The sequence below is a fragment of the Ictalurus furcatus genome, chromosome 25 (genome assembly GCF_023375685.1).
Source record: "Ictalurus furcatus strain D&B chromosome 25, Billie_1.0, whole genome shotgun sequence".
NCBI classification, from domain to species: Eukaryota; Metazoa; Chordata; class Actinopteri; order Siluriformes; family Ictaluridae; genus Ictalurus; species Ictalurus furcatus.
The window spans coordinates 13,566,685-13,586,565 of record NC_071279.1 but is presented as its reverse complement, the minus strand read 5'-3'; the positions used below and the strand labels follow the sequence as shown (position 1 = coordinate 13,586,565).

At 38.8% G+C, this 19,881-nt stretch overlaps 1 protein-coding gene across 5 annotated transcripts in view; it reads right to left on the bottom strand.

The window, feature by feature from the left end:
* Positions 1-19,881, bottom strand: part of cdc42bpab (CDC42 binding protein kinase alpha (DMPK-like) b) — a 75,242-nt gene that overhangs the window by 34,931 nt on the left and 20,430 nt on the right. For all 5 annotated transcript variants that reach the window (XM_053613616.1, XM_053613621.1, XM_053613618.1 and 2 more), the window contains exons 2-5: positions 19,434-19,525; positions 15,184-15,267; positions 14,724-14,819; positions 11,534-11,682 (exon numbers count right to left, since the gene is read on the bottom strand). In XM_053613616.1, the coding sequence (XP_053469591.1) occupies positions 11,534-11,682; positions 14,724-14,819; positions 15,184-15,267; positions 19,434-19,525 (421 nt within the window). The remainder of the gene's footprint in view (positions 1-11,533; positions 11,683-14,723; positions 14,820-15,183; positions 15,268-19,433; positions 19,526-19,881) is intronic.

Sequence of the window (19,881 nt, the reverse complement as noted above, 5' to 3'; positions counted from 1 at the left end):
TTGTTGTATGATCTAATATAAGCAAATCTTACTGTATATTGTGGGGGTGTTATGCGTTATGTGTTTACCATGTGTATTGTGTAAGGTCTTTAAGAAGGTTAGCCTGGGACCCAGTGAAAGAGAATCACAGACTAATTTACTAAATAACAAAGGCATGTTAAGGCTTCATACCTTCACTATGAATGCCATAAATTTAATTTCATGGAACGAAGAGATTTAGGATTAACCAGTAAGATGTTCGTTCCTTCTTTATGCCATTTGTCAAAGTCTTAAGAGCTGCACAGTGTCATGCAGCAGGGTGGTAAAGCAGAGGGAGAACAATGAAATGAACGAGGCCACAGAGGTGGATGATTGTGCAGGTTACAGTGAGTGCACACTATATAGCAAAAGGTTTGTGGACACCTGACCATCACATCCATATGTGGCTCTTCCTGAAACTACTGCCACGAAGCTGGAAGCACACAACTGTATAGGATGTCTTTGTATGCTGTAGAATTACTTAGAAGCTGAAACCTGTTCCAGCATGACAATGCTCTTGTGCACAAAGCGAGCGCCATGAAGGGTGGAGTGGAAGAACTTGAGTGCCCTGCACAGAGTCCTGACCTCAACCCCACTGAACACCTTTGGGATGAACTAGAACACCGACTGAACCTCAGACCTCCTCACACAAGATCAGTACCTGATCTCACTAATGCTCTTGTAGCTGAATGAACACAAATCCCCACAGCCACGCTCCTAAATCTAGTGGAAAGGCATCCCAGAAGACTGGAGCTTATTATAACGGCAAATTCAGAATAAATGAATAGTTAGAGTGTCAGGTGTCCACAAACTTTTGGATTTATAGTGTCTATAGAGCAAGAATATGGACCAAAAACTAATCCGTGAGCAAAGGGTTGTAGAAGGATTTATGTTCTTCAAATGTTTTGCAGTGAGGCGATGTAAAACAGGCTTCAATACCAATCAAGGAGAAAGAATGAAAGTATATATTATGAGTCACATTATAAAAACACAGCACAGAGATCGAGGAAAAAGAAGAAAAAGCACACCGACATCAACAAAAAGAAGAATGTTAGCAGCTCTCAGAAGAGAAGTGTGCGGTAAATTATGTTGAAAAAGAAGTTATGAACAGAGGAAGAATCAACACTGAAGAGGTTGAGGATAGAGAGACTGACAGCAGGTTTAAGTGCAAGATGAGAGACAGAATTAAGAATATTTGGAACCTAGTATTTTTGCTGTAAGAAGAGAGAAGGTACATCCTACTACAATGATGTTGAATATCTCTTGTATATATATGTATATGTATATGTGTCTATCAATATATATATATTGTATATATGCATGCTTGTTTGTTTTTTAAACTGTTATGTGAAGTTGCAGTGTGCAGTTTAGGACTGTTGCATGATTTCAGAGGTAAAAAATCTATTGTTTTGAAAAAAATATTTTTAAATAAGTTCATTGGAGTCTGAAGATTTCTTAAAAAAATATTTAATAAAAAATTTTGTTTGGAAAGTTACAGCAAAGCTCTTATGTCATTTGGAGATCTTATATTTTCACAAAAACTGGCTTAAACTGACTGTCCAGAAATGTGGAAGCTATGCACGAAAGGGTTAAAGCATTTAGTCAGTAATGTTCCAGCCATGGGAGAGGAAGTAAAGCTGCTATAAGTGATAACAGAAACGAACTTGTCTTGCAGACATTCCATAACATGTAGTTAAATGTAACTATAAATGTTTTTTGTTTTTTTTTAAATATGATGATTTGTTCATTAATACATTTTTAAAAATGTCATCGTTGGCAAATTGCTCTGATATAAGAAGAATAAAACACTTCAGGACACTTCTCAGGACACAGGCTCATAAAACTGAGGAAATATAGTAGCATTACAGCATTACAAAGCAGTTGTTGACGCTGCAGAACGCCCACAAGTATGTTTGTCTGCATTCATCATAACTGTTTATCATATTTTCCCAAATTACACAAGCCTGTGGACTGCCTGGTTGACTTCAGCGATATGTTTTCTCGTGGTTGCTGATATGTTATGAACGAGTTATACTAAGGGAGAGCTGATTGACAGATCACTTGAGAATTCAGAAAGAACCAGTTTTAATCTGGTTTTCATTTGCATGCTCATTTCCTCCAGCTGTTTGTGCGTTTGCTCTGATGACACTACTGAGAGACCGATTTTTGTGTGTGTGAATTTTAGTGTGCACCTTTAAGCAGTTTTTGCACCTTTAAAACAACTTCAGCTCTCCAGATAGATCAAGAGTTCAAAAGGGGGAAAGTCTCCATGTTACTCCTGATTCATTTTCTCATTATCATTCAAGAGATCAAGATACTGTGTAGTTTATATTGCAAAACATGACTAATGACATAAATGAAGCATTTAAAGTGGACACACACACAAAGACCCATGCACAGGTCTGTGCTTTTAATAGTGTCATAATAGCACATTGTTAACCAGCATTCTTAACAGCTACCAATAAATGTAGCCATTAAGAGCAAGTACCCTTGCACGTGTTATATGTGTGTGTGCATACGTTGCGAATTTCCACCATGAGGAAAGAAATGAGTCAGCATTTGATGGAAATTTTTTTTTTCTACAGATGTTGATTGTTAACTTTGAGCATGACAATGGAGTGTTTAGCATAAGTGTGTCCCGTATATGTGCGTGCGTGTGTGTGTGTGTGTGTGTGTGTGTGTGTGTGTGTGTGCTGAATTGAGGTGAGACATGCTGTTAAGCACTACAATGGAGAAGTATGTGGATGCAAATCGTGTTGAACTGTAAAGAGGTAAAAGATGACTGTCTCACTTTGTGAACTTCACACAAAATAAAGGTCAAGCACTGATATTGTGAGGACTCGGCTTTTCCATCCTCGACTTTACTTCACCTGATAGAAAATGAAAACATTTATTTATTTATTTATTTCAAAAAGCCAACAAACACAAAATGCCATAATATAACATTATGATGAATTTTCTTATTTACTGTGGACGAAAACTGTTTATTGGATTATTTACTCTTCTTTTAATATGCAAGTTATAATAGAGCTAATATAATTTGCATAACAACATTATTTGTGAGCAGGTGTGGACAAAGTACTGAGAAATAATACAAACCCAATTCTGAAAAACGTTGGGACAGTATGGAAAATGCAAAAAAATAAACAAAAAGAGTCTTTTGAAAATTCAGTTCACCCTGTACTATATTGAAAACAAATTATTAACACATTTTTGATGTTTTACTTTGTGAATTTAATTTATTATTCATTTCAAATATAATGACTGCAACACACTCCAAAAAAGTTGGGACAGTCGACTGTTTAGCACTGTGTAACATCAACTTTTCTTTTAATAACACTTATTAAGCATTTGGGCGTTGAGTGAAAACACCAATTGGTTAAGTTTAGCAAGCGGAATTTTCCCCCATTCATCCATTATAAATTTCTTCAGCTGAGCAACTGTACGAGGCCTTCGTTTACCCTCCGAGATTTGACCGGATTCCTTGAATCTTTTAATTGTGTTGGGGCCTTTTTTGGAGGCTCCTTATATACTATGATTAGATGATTGCCTCACCTGTTTCACATCACCTTCTTATGTCAACTCGTCACATCGATATTAGTCCTAAACTGCCCCTGTCCCAACTTTTTTGGAACATGTTGCATGCATCAATTTCAAAATAAATTTTTACCTTCAAAAAACTACAGTTGATTAGACAAAACATCAAATAACTTGTCTTTATACGTTTTTTGTTTAAATTCATGTCAAAGTGCATTTACAAATCACTCCTCTATGTTTTTATTAGCATTTTCCATACTGTCCCAACTTTTTCGGAATTGGGGTTGTAGTTACATGAAAGTATATACTGTAGATAATATCTTGATATCTTCAGTCAAAAAAAGTTGCAACTTTTAAACATACTCAAGCATTAAAGGGTCAAAAGTAAATGTTGTAACTGATGAAACTAACTTAATGTCATGTTTTCATGTGAAAAGCAACTTTTATTACTTATCTAAAACAGTTAGTTGATTTTTGCTTGAATGACTATGCCGATTTGCCTGAAAACATCATTCAATTTCTGTACGTTTGTGATATTTACGATTAGCTGGAATTTGACTGGCTGCATCGCCAATTATGTTAGCGACTGGAATGGATGCTATTCTAGCCTAGCATTAGCAAAGGAAACAGATGAACTTAGTCAGTTATGACCAGATAATGTTCGCAAATTAGCAAAACTTACCTCAACATGCTTTTTGAAATTAGATGGAATTCATGCCTTTCATGGAGGCAAGAGACAAAACACTTTATAGTTGTGTACGAATTATACTTTTCTTGCTCCAGCACATTGAAACATTTTGCTGAGGTAAGGCCAGGGGCATGCATGCTCACGCTCAACACTGCAGTCTGATGGGTTATCCATATTCACAAGAACACAGATAACTAACTACATTGTTTAGCAAGAGAAGGTAACTGCAGATGGTAAACTAAGACTCTACAGTGATGAGCTTGATTGGATGCTAAGCTGAAATGATCAGATGCTAAACTGAGCCTATTCCATTGATATGTAGTGTACTGGCTGGATGAGAGAAGAAGAGACCTTTGAGATTTGTAATGAGTACTTCAGAGGTCTAAAAATATGTATGTTTGTTTTTTTCCCCTTGAAAATGCAACTAAAATAAAACTTAAGTATATTAATGAAGTACAACCATGATCGTGAGCATCCGATACAGATGTGGTGCAGAAACTGGCCTGAAACGCTACAGTGGATCGGATCTGATGTATTTTCCAGTCCGATCCACTGGTATAGTGTATTTTATGCTGTAAACATGTGTGATGTTGACTGACTGAACAGGTCCTGTGCACGTCTTGAAGCGTATCTTTGCTGCTCTGATGTTTAACAAGACGGACTCGGTCATTCAATTCAATTCAATTCAGTTGTATTTGTATCGTGGTTTAACAATGGACATTGTCCCAAGGCAGCTTTACAGGAATATATAAATTCAGGATATATATTTTAAATGTATGAATTTATCCCATCAGGACTCGGATGTAAGTACTGGATCAGTATCGATAAAATTAGGAAGATCATATCAAAAATGAAAAAAAAGTGGAATTGGTGCGTCCCTACACCCACTCCTAAAAGATTCCATTCTTTGATTGTGAATGTGTCAGCACATCATTAAAAAAAGTCTCCTGAAACATGTTTAAAATAGCAGTGTGAGGTAGACGGGTTGCCGGTAAACCAATTACAGAGCTGGAAGTCATCAACACTGAGTCATCAACAAGTGTAGAGCAAATAAACAAACAGGCTCCCGCTGGAGTCAACACATTAAGACGGGTGTGAACGAATCATTATTCAGCCTCAGCCAATCAGTGTAGAAGCATTTCAGGATTTATCGATTAGTCCAACAGACATTTAGTATATACTCTCATCCAGAGAGACTTACCAAACGTGTAAACATGACTAACATGATTAGCAACACTAAGGTGTTCTCCTTTGTTAAGCTCTGAGTGTCATTTGCTTGGATAAAATCACTGTTGTAGCTGCAGACTTTTAATCCAAGCAACCAGCTGCACAGCAAACTAATGCTATAAACCGGTGTAGATGGGGTTGTTGGGGTTTCTTTTCATGGATTACCTTTATTCAGTATTTTCTTACAACGGCAGTGAGAGAGCGGACAGAAGAGTTGAGTTTGAAGGTGGTTGAATGGACTCCTAACCTGGTGGCCTGGTGGAAATTAGCTTTAAACCAAAAGAATATATGAAATCACTTACGCAACAACACAAGCTACTTTAAAACAAAGAGTCTGGATGTTTTAGCCATATCTAGTCTAGTCATAGACTAATAATGATTATTGGCAGACATGACGCTCATCTTGCTTCAACACCAAGCTAGGCTCATGATCTCATTGTGGTTCAGTGCTAATCCATTTGTTACAGCCACGGAGGTGTGCTTCCTGTCCACCAGGCTGCGAATAAGACAAAAAGATTGAAAATGAGACAAAGAATGGGAAGTGAGTGAGGAAGGGTGTTAATGCGGGTCTCTTTGGCAATGAAACCCTGCTTTGCAGATTTACGATTAAAGCTGCAACACTGAATCCATTTCAGCAACAAATTTCCAATAAAACCCAATAAATTAATCTCTTGCTGAGCTCATCTGCATGTGCTGGTACTTTTTCAAACAAAATGAACTGCAGCCCAAGGTGACTGTACCTGTCTCTCTTTGTTAGGTCATCTGCATAGCCAGTATGAGTCATGCGACGCTGTTTTAAGAAGCAGTCGTTAGGTTTTGTTAACCAAAATTGAGCTCAGCTCAGCTTCCGCGATCGCACACATGGCACTAATCAATAATACAATGCGCATATGGCTCAGGTCAATATCCTGCTGCACACACACAATGCAGTGGTCACGCACCCACAAACCCACACACACACAAACACAGCACACATATACACACAAAGGGACAGATGCAGCTGTGTCTGGTGGAGAAAGGTTCAGTTGTGGCTACAGAAACATGGGCCACTCCTCTTTGCTGAGGGTTTACTGAACACAGCAGGAGCTCATGCAAATATCTGGGGCAGGAGAGCACAGCTCTTAAACACTGCGCTTCTCTCTCTAGTCTGGCCACTTTTGCGCTGATCAGAGAATTAGCATCATCATGTCATCTTCGGCATGAGGCTGACGTGTATGGAGGCATTTGAACAAATCTAATGCTAAAATGGGAAAAATATTATCAGACACAGAGAAAGTCATCTTGATCCTGATTTATTCTGTTTTTGTGTATCTCATACTAAATAGCTTTAGATCTTCAAACAAAATACAACATAAAACAAAGGCAAACTGAATAAACACACAATACAGTTTTTATTTATTTATTTTATTGAACCAAAAAAGTTCTCCAACACCTATCACCCATGTGAAAAACTAATTTCCCCTTTAAACTTGAAATCTGGTTGTGCCACCTTAAGCAGGAATAACTGCAACCAAACACTTCAGATATCTGGAGATCAGTCTTTCACTTACTTCTAGTACTAGGACTAACTCCTATGCTTTGGATCATTGTCTTGCTGCATAATCCAGTTGCACTTGAGTTTCAGCTTATGGACTGAAGACTGGACATTCTCTTTTAGGATTTTCTGGTAGAGAGCAGAATTCATGTTTCCCTCAATTATTGCAAGTTGCCCAGGCCCTGAAGCAGCAAAGCATCCCCACACCATCACACTTCCACCACCATGCTTGACAGTAGGTATGATGATCTTTTTATGGAATTCTGTGTTTGGTTTACACCCGATAAAACGGGACCCCTGTCTTCCAAACAGTTCCACTATATATCAGTCTACAGAACATTTTCCCAAAAATTTTGAGGATCATCAAGGTGTGTTTTGGCAAAACTCAGATAAGCCTTAATGTTCTTCTGGGTTAGCAGTGGTTTTCACCTCACCACTCTTCCATGGATGCCATTTTTTGCCCAGCGTCTTTGTGATAGTGGAGTCATGAACAGTGACCTTTATTGATGTAAGAGAGGCCTGTAGGTCATTTGATGTTGTCCTTGGCTCTTTTGTGACTTCCTGGATGAATTGTTGCTGTGCTCTTGGAGGAATTCTGGAAGGTCAGACACTTCTGGGAAGGTTCACTGCTGTGCCGAGTTTTTCCATTTGGAGATAATGACTCTCACTGTGGTTCTTTGGAGTCCCAGAGCCTTTGAAATAGCTTTATAACCCTTCCCAAACTGATGTATTTCAATCACCTTCTTCTTCATCATTTCTGGAATTTCCACAGTGTGTTACTGGGTCAGGCCTTTTAACCAACTTCATGCTGTTGAAAAAATTCTATTTAAGTTTTGATTTGATTGAACAGGGTTTGCAGTAATCAGGCCTGGTTGCGTCTAGTCCAGCTGAACTCCATTATGAATACAGTTTCATACATTCGCGGAATTAGTAACTACAGGGGCAAATACATTTTCACACAGACCCAGTTGGTACTGAATAAGTTTTTTGCTTCAATAATTAACATTATTATTTAAAAACTCTATTTTGTGTTTACTCAGGTTGCCTTTGTTTTATATAACATTTCGTTTTAATTTCTGAAACAATTTAGTATGAGAAATACTCAAAAACAGAAGAAATCAGGATGAGGCACAGCACTGCACTGTACAGTCCCCCCAAATGTATTGGAACAGCAAGGCCAATTCTACTGCTTTTGCTATACACTGAAAAGATTTGGTTTTGAGATCAAAAGATGAATGAGATGATAGATCACAATTTCAGCTTTAATTTCCTGATATTTACATCTATATGTGGTAAACACCTTTTGTTTGGACCCACCTATTTTTCAAGTGATCAAAAATATTGGAACCTGTGACTGACAGGTGTTTTTTGCTTCCCTGGTGTGCCCTGTTAGACTGATTGTTTAAACATTTAATAGCTCTGAATGTCTACTCTTGGTTTAAGCCCTGGGTTTCACCTGTGAAGACTGCATTTGTTGTTAAAAAAGCTAAACCAACATAAAGACCAGAGAGCTGTCTATGGGAGAAAAGCAAGCCAAGATTAATATCTGTTCCAATACTGTTGCTCGCCTAAAAATCGTGTATTTTGCCACCAAAGGTGCCATGTTCTAGGTTGTTTAACACAACTAGATGTAAATATCAGAAATGAAAGCTGAAATTCTGATCCGTCGTCTTGTTCATCTTTTCATCTCAAACCCAAATGTTTTCAGGGTCATTCCATCTCAAGTGGTCCAATGAAGGTTGCTCGACCATTTTTATTTTTCTGTTTTTTTGAGTGATTACCTCTTTTTTATATGACTCGGTTTAACTACGACGGCTATCTTTGTGTCATGGCACACAACAAATTTTGGTTATTCAGCTGTTTACGGAAACTTCAACATCTCGGCTCAGGATGCTCCTAGCTCCTTGGAACTAAACTGATTTCTAGAGCACATTACAAGGTACATATATAATCATTTTGCACATTCTTGTTCCTTAGACTTAGAACCTAAGTCCAAATGTAATGCTCAAGATTGCTCACAGTTCTACATTTAGGGTTAATTTATAATGAGAAGGGTTTGAGTTTTTAGGGTGCAAGTATATGTATGCAGAACATTTCAGGTTTTAGACTTCTCTTTTTTATGTGAGCGAGACATTTTTGGGTTGAATATCTCTGGTTGGGGACCAAATACGCACCTGACATTTTCACACAAATAAGTCCTCTATAGTAGCATTCTGCTGTAAAAGTTTTGAGTTTGAGGGTCCACTGGTTACAGAGCTAGTTTAAACAGCTGTATAACCAAAATTAGTTGTGTGCCACGACACAAAGATGGTTGTCGTAGTTAAACCAAATAACACAACATTTTGGTGGTTTTGCTCTGACAATACATAGAGGTAATCACTCAAAAAAATTGATCAATTAAAAACAGTCAAGCAATCAACTTTACAATTATTGGACCACTTGAGACGGAATGACCCTTCAGTGTATAGCAAAACAAAAGAATTGGCCTTGTTGTTCCAATACTTTCAGAAGGGACTGTAAGAGGCTTAATATGAGTGTTTGTAAAGAAAGTGTGTGCCATGCTGCCGTTTCTAGCCTGTACTTATTTACTATTTATTCACATAAGCTTTTCTTTATTGGTGTACCATGCTCTGTCTTGGTGCACCACAATTTGGATATTTCTGTCTGTCTGTGTTATTTTTACTGAAATACAACTATGCATCAAGGATGCCTGTTCACTAGTTATTTTTACATGTTACACAGAACAGACACACACACACACACACACACACACACACACACACACACACTGTTTACTCTCAGGGGAGTCGGCCACACCGTCCCCACCCTCCCATAGCAAGATGTGCCAAGCTCTCATAAGAGCAAGCTGACCACACCTCTCACCCCTTCATTACAGCCTCACTGCTTCCCCCCACTAACCCCAAAACCAGCATGCAATTATCACGGCAAGAATAGAACGCGTATGTGTTGGGGGTGTGCATAAACATAAATGTATGTGAGAATGTGTTTATGTGTTTTAGAGGGTGTTGGGGGGCGGGGTGTATTTCTGTCTGCAGGGTTGATTAAAGTCCCACCCTTCACAAGCGCAAACACATCAATCACAGCAAAGCTTGGAGCAACCGGTGCTCATCTTTAAGCAAACGAGAACGAGCCACTTCCTGTGTATTTACAGCGCCAGGTTTCCCAGCAACACTCACACGTGTGTCTGTCTGACTGAAGAAAATCCTGTTACACCACAGCAATCTGGCATTTGCTTTACATGATTTTTATTCATGAGCATCTCTTTGTCAGGGCTGAAACCTTTAGCGCAAACAGCGTACTACATTTCACACTCTAAGCGGAATTGTGATGGGATAAGAGTTCAAGATTTCGAAAGATCTAAACCTGCGTTTTCACTATTTATTGTTTTAACCTTGTGTCACATAAATCACTTATTGTTCACTGCTGGATGCTAGGAGTTCCCCGATAGTGCCTGCTTACTGCGATATATCCACACAAACTATACAGCTACCTACAGAATGTATGTTAAACCACTTATTAGACCACAAATCAAACATCCTTCCACTGAAAATGAGATGTTTCATTCGTTTTAACCATAAACCAGATGTATTACCTCAAATGGAGGGAAAGGACTCGTGCATAAATGTTATCCATGTGTAAAAAATCGCAAACATCTAATAGGAACCAAAAAACTGCCACATACTGTAGCTTTGCTTCTTATTTGATTAAATTTAAATTCAGCTCAACGTCTTTGTGTAGCTCCGCCCACTTTGCTCTGTCATTCGGTCAATCTCCATCTTATTACAAATGAATGACTTGCATGATGACTGATGCTCACTATTGGAAGTCATTCATTTTTATGATTACAAGCTTTACAATAGTGGGAACATAATTCAAGTCAAAATATCCTGAAACTGCAGAATGGTCCCAGTGACAAGCTAAGCTAAGCTAAGTTAAGCTAAGGCAAGTTGATGAGACTCTGATGTGGTTTTCACACTGGGCACATTTGCTGCGGTCCGAATCCGAGTGCGATTGTTCCCAGTGCCTCTGCGGCGTTGGTCTGGTTTCAGACTCGGGTTGATTCTATCGAACCCATTTGCGTTCATCTTACGTCATCATAAAGTAGCATGGAGAACACAATACGACTCACCATATTTTAAAAAAATATATATTTTGGTGTTATTACCTGCAGCAGATATTATACACCTCTTCGGTGTCCCACAAAATCCCCTGCCACTCATGGTACATGTGTGTTGTGGAAACTAATGATGTCGTCATTGGCTAGAACACACGTGCAGGTTACTTTACTTCCTGAACAAGTGCGGACCCGAGTACGAGTCTAGTTCACATTCACGGGAATCGCAGCACATTTCCAGTGCAACCTAGAGGTAGTCTCGGGTTCGGTACCGTCATGCGCTTCCTGGTCCACATGACAGCGTTCACATTGCTAATTTTTCATGCAAACCATGCTCTGTTTCAGACTAAACTGCCAGAGTGAAACCCTCCTAAAGCCTATACAACTGGCTTACCTGTGGATGTAGTGCAGCTGGTGGACCGAGTCGATAGCCATCACCATCTCTGCCAGGTAAAATTTAGCCATGTCCTCAGGCAAGCGGTCCTCGAACTTGCTGAGCAAAGTCAGCAGATCACCACCGACATAGTAGTCCATCACCAAGTACTGCAGGAGAAAGGAGAAAGAAGAACTAATACGAGACTATGGGAATACACAAAACCGATAGAGAAAGATCATCTAATAGATCAGAAAGTGAAACCCATCCCTAGGTGCATTTCCACTGACATAATGGTTCATAAAAACAAATTCTCAGAAGTTGGGGTCAGAGCGCAGAATCGGTCATGTTATGGAGCCTCTAGAACAGATAGGTTTACGGGCCCTATACTGGCAGTTTGGCAGTGCTGGGGCTTGAACCCCTGACCTTCTGATCAGTAACCCAAAGTCTGCATTCAAATAACCTCAGAAGTGGGACGTCAGCTTCAGCTTGGAATGAGACGTCAGCTTCAGCTTGGAATGATATCATTATCATTAAATATGCATTTAAGGGGAATTAAAAAAACATGGAGGCGGTCATGTTTGTCTTTTGTAAGCAACAAGCTAGCCAGCTAACTGTGATGAGTGTAGTATATTTTGCTTCTCAAAAAAGCAAGCTGTAGAATCAGTGTTATATATATATATATATATATATAGGTGTTTTCAATCAACAGGATGACAAGACCGGTGTGAGTGAGTGAGCGCCCTGTTTTATTTAAAAACCAGGGATCTTCACAACACATGTTTGTGGAAGCCTATCATGGCGTGAACAAAGGAGATTTCTGAGGACCTCAGAAAAGGAGTTGTTGCTCATCAGGCTGGAAAAGGTCACAAAACCATCTCTAAAGAGTTTGGACTCCACCAATCCACAGTCAGACAGATTGTGTACAAATGGAGGAAATTCAAGACCATTGTTACCCTCCCCAGGAGTGGTCGACCAACAAAGATCACTCCAAGAGCAAGATGTGTAATAGTCCACGAGGTCACAAAGGAACCCAGGGTCACTACTAAGCAATTAAAAGCATCTCTCACATTGGCTAATGTTAATGTTCATGAGTCCACCATCAGGAGAACACTGAACAACAATGGTGAGCATGGCAGGGTTGCAAGGAGAAAGCCACTGCTCTCCAAAAGAGAACACTGCTGCCTGTCTGCAGTTTGCTAAAGATCATGTGCATGAGCCAGAAGGCTAATGGAAAAATGTTTTGTGGATGGATGAGACCAAACATTTTTTTTTGGTTTAAATGAGAAGAAAAGAAAGAAAGAAGAAAATAAAAACACTACATTCCAGCATAAGAACCTTATCCCATCTGTGAAACATGGTGATGGTAGTATCATGGTTTGGGCCTGTTTTGCTGCATCTGGGGAAGGCCGGCATTGTTGATGGAACAATGACTTCTGAATTATAGCAGTGAATTCTAAAGGAAAATGTCAGGATATCTATCCATGAATTGAATCTCAAGAGAAAATGGGAAATGCAGCAAGACAATGAGCCTAAGCACACAGAGCTGTTCTGTACTGAGGAATAGGCTAAAATTCCTCCAAGTTGACTGATCAACAGTTACCGGAAACATTTAGTCGCAGTTATTACTGAACAAGGGGCTCACAGCAGATACTGAAAGCAAAGGTTCACATACTTTTTGTCTCATTTGTTTAATTAGGTTCTTGTTGTCTATTTTTAGGACTTTTAGGAATGAGAAAATCTGATGTTTTTGGTTGTATATTATGCAGAAATATAGAACATTCTATTCAAAAGGGTTCACAAACTTTCAAGCACCACTGTACATACTCACGTTGTAAAACTTCACCAATGGCATTTATCAACATCAGGCAGGACTGATATCTTTCTGACATTATATGCCTTATATATTTGTTAGCTTAATCACACACATTTCTGTCACGGTACTTCGCAGGCTAGCTAGAGGACTAGCTAAAAGTTATTAGACTCAAACAAACATTAAATGAATTTTAATGTTCGAAATCTCTAACGTAAGTAATCAATTGAGAGCCACAAGAACGATAACAAACTACTTACATTTGTAGACGAAGTTGGGTGAGAGTTCGTCCACCATTTTTTGAGCGGCTTCAGAAAATATGACGCCATTTCCAGTAAGGGAACATAGTGAGCATTGATGCTCGCTGGTTTTTGTGGTGCATTGTGGGATCTTTTTAGGGAGAAAACGTTCCAGTGGACTAGAAATATTTTGCGATTGAGACAGCACTTAAAATGTCCGACTCCCTGACTACTGAGCACTGGTTGAGACATTCCATACCCATTCCCTTTCCTGACAATCTTATTCTACATTCTCTCGTTCTTACTTAAGTTCATTTTATTTTTTAATTTTTTTCCAGTTTCATTTTTATTGAACATTTTTGCTGTACATTTCTGCTGAACATTTCTGCTGAAACTTTATTTTATTCACAGCTCAGTAGATGCGAGTGAAGAAGTTTATACTGCTGCAGTACACCAAGAGGTGTGATACCCCTCCATCACTCCATAACCCAGACCTATTTTCTACTTCACACTCAGGCTACCATCTAATAACCTCACATCCTCTATGAATGCTTTCTTAGTGTTCTTTTCCCACAAACTGTGCGCCACAATTATGTGTACATTAATCAAAATAACAACTTAAGTCTCTGCAGTCAGCAGACTGTGACTGTAACTAAAGTGCCCTGTTTAGTCGCATCACTGCCACGCCACAATCGTGCCAATCTACTTATAAAACAGACGAACAATCAGACTCTGAAATGCAGAAATCTTTGAATGCCATAACAAGTTTTCCTCATTGCAGCTACAAAAATCATTTGTTAGAGTTGAATCACACAGATAATCTACAACACACCCCTCTCTCTTTTCACTGCTCCATAAACACAGACATGGGAAAGTCTCTCTCAGCAGGAGTCAAACACACACACACACACCAGCTGTGAAATCATTTCCCCTGAAAGGTTCCGTCTATAACATTAGATTCAGGGACAAGCCCATCTTTTCAGTTCCAAAGCTTATCTGACATCAACAGCCAGACAGCAGCCAGTAACCACAGTGATCTTTTCCTTTCATTATTAAAATATCTTTGAGAACCAGAAAGCTCACTGATGGTGTGGTTGCTCTTTCCTCCAACAATCATCCAATAATATTACTACCAAGCAAATCATGGGAAGTTCCTCACCAAGTTGTTCTCATCCTGGAAGGCGTAATGTAAAGTGGTGATCCACTGGCTGTCCCCGTTCACCAGAACGTCCCGCTCCTCCCGAAAACACGCCGTCTGAGAAAGGAAGGTGAAAAACCATGTGAAAGTCCATTTTCACAGTGCATTTCTGAACCCAGAAAAAACCCAACGATTCCTTGTTTCTTCATCTGTGTAAAATGAAGTCAAAGAATGAAAACCTTTATTTATAGCTTATGTATTTATTACTGTTTTGAATACGTTCCAATAACATGAATCAAGGATAAGGATAAGTTTAGTGCTGATCTACAAGGTTGAGCAACTCCTAAACACTCCATGACCACTCCAGTCTCAGGCTAATAATGAAAAGGTCATTAGATTTAGGTCCAAAACCCCGAACCCATTGTAGTGTAGTGTGCATCGTGCTGGAAAAACGAAGCTTGGATTCTAAAGCCATGCCCACCTCAGCCCTCTTCAGCATCTTCCATTTGTTTAGGATCTTCATGGCAAACACTTTGTCTGCGTTCTTCACCTTCACAACAGCTACCTGTGAATGAGAGCATTTTCTGCATTGGCAATGATAATGACAACAATAAAGCATAGTAATCTTCATAATTAACACGTTTATCTTTTTTCACTTTGATCCGAGATTTCCTTCATTAGCCACAATACCATTTTTATTTAATATTACACAGTCCATACAGGATTTCGCAGAGTATTTTGTGATCTTTGTGGCCAAAAGTGCTTGATTTTGTTGCAGCTTTTTTTCAAAATTTGTGATGCAACTTGTGGAGTTTTTTTTATGCTTTTTTTCGCAAAAAACTTTTTGAATTGGCGAAATTGCAATCACACAAAATTCTTTCACAGTGATGTTTGTTGGTAAATGAGACCTTTTAATTGTACTCATGTTCGATGCACGTGTTGTGATTATGTCACATGATGCGTCTTGGCCCAAATCTACGGTAATTAAAAAAAAATTGCAAGCTCCTCTGAATATTGTGGAGTTTGCTTGATTTTGCATTAATTTCTGTGATAACAACATCCTGGAGGGACTGATTATCCCTCGCTTTATCTCTACAGGGAGAAATGCTTTAGTGCACCTTTGTAATCTATCCAGCTTTCTCATCTCCCCATTTGTACACTCTGCTCAAAGCTCTAAAGCTTCAAAGTTCATTCTAATACCATCTTAAACATTATCCTGCTTGTACAGTAATCTTAGTAACTAGAAATCATTAACTGAGGCTGAATCTCTGCACAACTGCAACGTATAACTTTGAGCTAACAATGAAACTTGACCATCATTCTTTATGCTTGAGATTGTTTAAAATGCACCCCCACTCAACGCCATTCTAACTACACTAGCCATGCCCCCCTGTGAGCTGCAGACAACCACTCACTTCTCACAGGAATAATCCATTGAATTAATGAATTATTAATTTAAATCATTTGAAATTAAAATCTTTCCAAAGCCCAAAGACAATTCACAAAGTTAAGTAAAAAAAGCTGTACAAGCAACTCAAGAAAATGGAAATACAGGACATATTTTTACATTTGCCTGGTACTTTTACCCAAAGCAACTTCCATCCATACATCCATTTTCTGTACCGCTTATCACAGGGCTGTGGGTAAGCCTGGAGCCTATCCCAGGAAACTTGGGGCGCAAGGCAGGGGACACCCTGGACAGGGCACAATCACACACACATACACCAAAAGCAACTTACCATTGAGAAAGGATATAATTAAGCAGTTGAGGATTAGGGGTCTTGCTCAAAGACCCAGCCATGGTGGACTGGTGGTGCAAGCATTTGAATTCATGACCTTCATGAGTGGAGAGTCCCACCACTACCCTTTTTCCCACATGTATGAAAATAAAGTATACTGAAATATTCTCAACCATACAAAAGGCCAAAGAGAGGACTTGGTGTCAGAATTTTGGCCAGGGCTTTTTAAATTTTATTTAATTTTATTTCTTCCTAAGCAGATTTAAATGACCCGAATACATTGTTTCAAAACAGAAACACATCATTTTTACTTTTAAAATGCAAGCTTCACAGAGGAATAAAAATATTTTATCCATCAATTGAAGCACCAAATTATACACTGCCCTCCACTAATTTTGGCACCCTTGGTCAGGCGCGGACTGGCCATTGGGAAGTTCGGGATTTTTTTCGGTGGGCCAGTCTTGTGCAAGCCGGTCTTTTTTTACAAACCCCAGCAGTATATAGCCTATGTACAGATATATACACAATAGATTTACACAAACAATGCAAATGAACAGATTGTGTGTGTTTTTTAAATCAATGATTCATTGATCGAGAAACATGTTGTGTCAGTTCAAATTTGGTGTAACAAATTGGGGCTGCTTGACAGCAAATTCCCGGGCTGCTTTTTGTTGCCAGTCCGCCCCTGCCCTTGGTAAATATGAGCAAATAAGGCTGTGGAAAATTGTCTTTCTTGTTTAATCTTTTGATCTTTCATTCAAAATATTCACAAAAATACTCTGCTCTCATGCATACCAAACAATTGCAAACAAAGCACAGGTTTATAAAAAAAAAACAACTTTGTTAAATATATGTGTGCAACAATTATTGGCACCTCTATGAATTCATATGAGAAAAATATATTTGAAGTATATTCCCATTTATATTTTCATTTTTAATTTTTAATAAACCTGTGTTGCGTTTGCAATTGTTTTATATCCATGAGAGCAGAGTATTTTTGAACCTTTTGAATTTTTTAAAGAAAAGATCAAAAGGTTAAACAATAAAGACAATTTTTCACAGCCCTCTCTGCTCATATTTACCATGGGTGCCAATATTAGTGGAGGTCACTGTACATTAAACAGGTTGCACACATGGATAAATGTGCACCGACTGCATCCATTTAATGAAAATGTGGGTTAAAATTGACAGGAACTATGTTAAGATACTGGAAAGAAATTCTTACCTGACTTGTAACTAAGCTTTAGAGAAATGACATGGGACCTTAAACTACAATTGACAATTTTTTTTTTTTTTTTAAAGAAAGAAAGAAAAATCTCATGAACAAAAAGGTGTGAACAAATTTTGTGATTTTTTTCTTCTTCTGACAATCAACTTTCACGCTTGCTTCTTTAGTGCACACCTCTACATCAACCAAACAACAGACCGCAGACACTAAATGTCACGTAGTGTGGGATTTCAAAAGTTGTGCAGTGCCCACTAGGCATACGGTAACACAATACTAATTCTTTGGCAGTGTTTTTGTTCCCTACATGGTGATTTGATCAGGGAGGGAACACGCTGCTCTTGGCCTCTGGCTTTACTCGTGGTGGACTAGCTTTCACAGTTCTCTTTGCTCCCTAACATTTAAAATGCCAGTTCCTCAGTCTGAGGCTTTCATCAAGCCACTCCTGTGCAACAATTAAAACATAGAAAACTTTATAAAAACAGAAAAATTACGACCACTGGTGTGTGTCAGTTCAGGATTTGCATGGCCACACTGAGCAACTTATGAACATTTTGTCTTTGTAAATGACTCCATGTTTAATCTCTATTTCACCTGTAGTTCACTCCAGGAGTCCTGTTAGTCTTGGTAGGTATTACAATTAGATGGCTTTGGATGGCTTGCTAGTAAATAAGCAGTAATATAATGTACAACACCTGCTGAAAATAGAATCCTGTTCCAAACATAGGGTCACTCAAATATCCCAATCCCACTGAATCCCCCTGGAGCATGAAGATAACTTGTCCCAAACCGTTTCCCTGTCCAATTCCCCTCAGCTTCACTTCCTTGGAAAAGGCTTCATAATATAAAACAAGTGCTGTATTTATTTTCATATGCTGCTGGTTCCAGCTGTGTCTGACAGGAAGGGCGAGATTCAGAATGCGCCTTAGCACAAATGAATAAATTGCCTTGTTAATTTGCGACAGGTTGCCAAATCATTTTGGCAGAGTCATTTTTGACTCTGGCTTAAGAATGTTTTCCATGTGTTAAAGCAATACAGGCTATTCTGGCACAGGCTGAGAGACAAAGCAGAGATACTGTGAAATAAAACCCCAATAAAAACAACCAGCCATGTGGGCTTTAATGCTGGGCCTCTCTCCAGAGCCCTCTAGTTCACAGGGCCAATGCTCAACAACCAGGTCTTGGCAAAAAAGCGTTGGCTTTCTTGGCATACCTGTCTACCACACATTCCACAGTGAACGCATCATGTTTAGTGACATTACCAGTTATTCTACAGAAGTATCGAAGAGAGCCCTTTACCCATCTTCTGAGTATAATAAACATTCTTGCATGCTTACAAGGAATCTATGATAACAAAATCTGCACCCTTTAAGTTCTTGACCAAATAGGTTTTTTGGACTCTAGAAGCTGATATTACAGTGTAAACATGCTCCATATTTCTGAATCATGATCCCACTGGCTATTGCTGAGAATTAAAAAAAAATTATATTGAAATACATTGAAGAAATTTATATGGAGGAGCAGACTGTTGCCTATCCTCTCTCCTCACCAACTTAAACAAAAAGAAAATGTGAAGACAGATACACTTTTATGTAATTAGATTTATGATTATCCTACCGCACTTTTTGCTTTTTTTTTCGCGGCATATTAAACCATCCTCTGAGGCAATTCAAAATGGTTTTATACGGACAACTCCTTCCGCTAAAATGATATGGCGGGCTTTATGGGGCAAAATGATATAACTCATTACACGAGCTACATGCGTACCTCTCCAAACGCTCCTCGACCAATCACCTTCAGGATCTCAAAGTCCTCCTTGTGCAGGCGCATCTGCTTCACTTTGGAGGTGAAGGGTTTGGCTATAGAGAGACAAGATATGATCAGATAAGCATCAATTCAAAGGGTAGAAATACCTCAGTAATAAATGCTAACACTGCAAATAATGGGAGGTAAATTTCCAAAGGCACTGATTACATGTATAAGATATACCTAATCACATATGAGGAGCTGGGATTAAAACAACCTGATCCACAGGATAACAAGGACTTCATAAATTCTGCATCAGAACTGCCGTTAATGTTCAAGCATCAGAATGGGGGAAAAAAGTCCCTTGTCCCATGACTATGGCATGGTTGATGGTGTCAGATGGGTTCATTTAAGAATTTCAGAAACTCCTTAGATTTTCACGCAACATTCTCTAGAGTTTACACACACA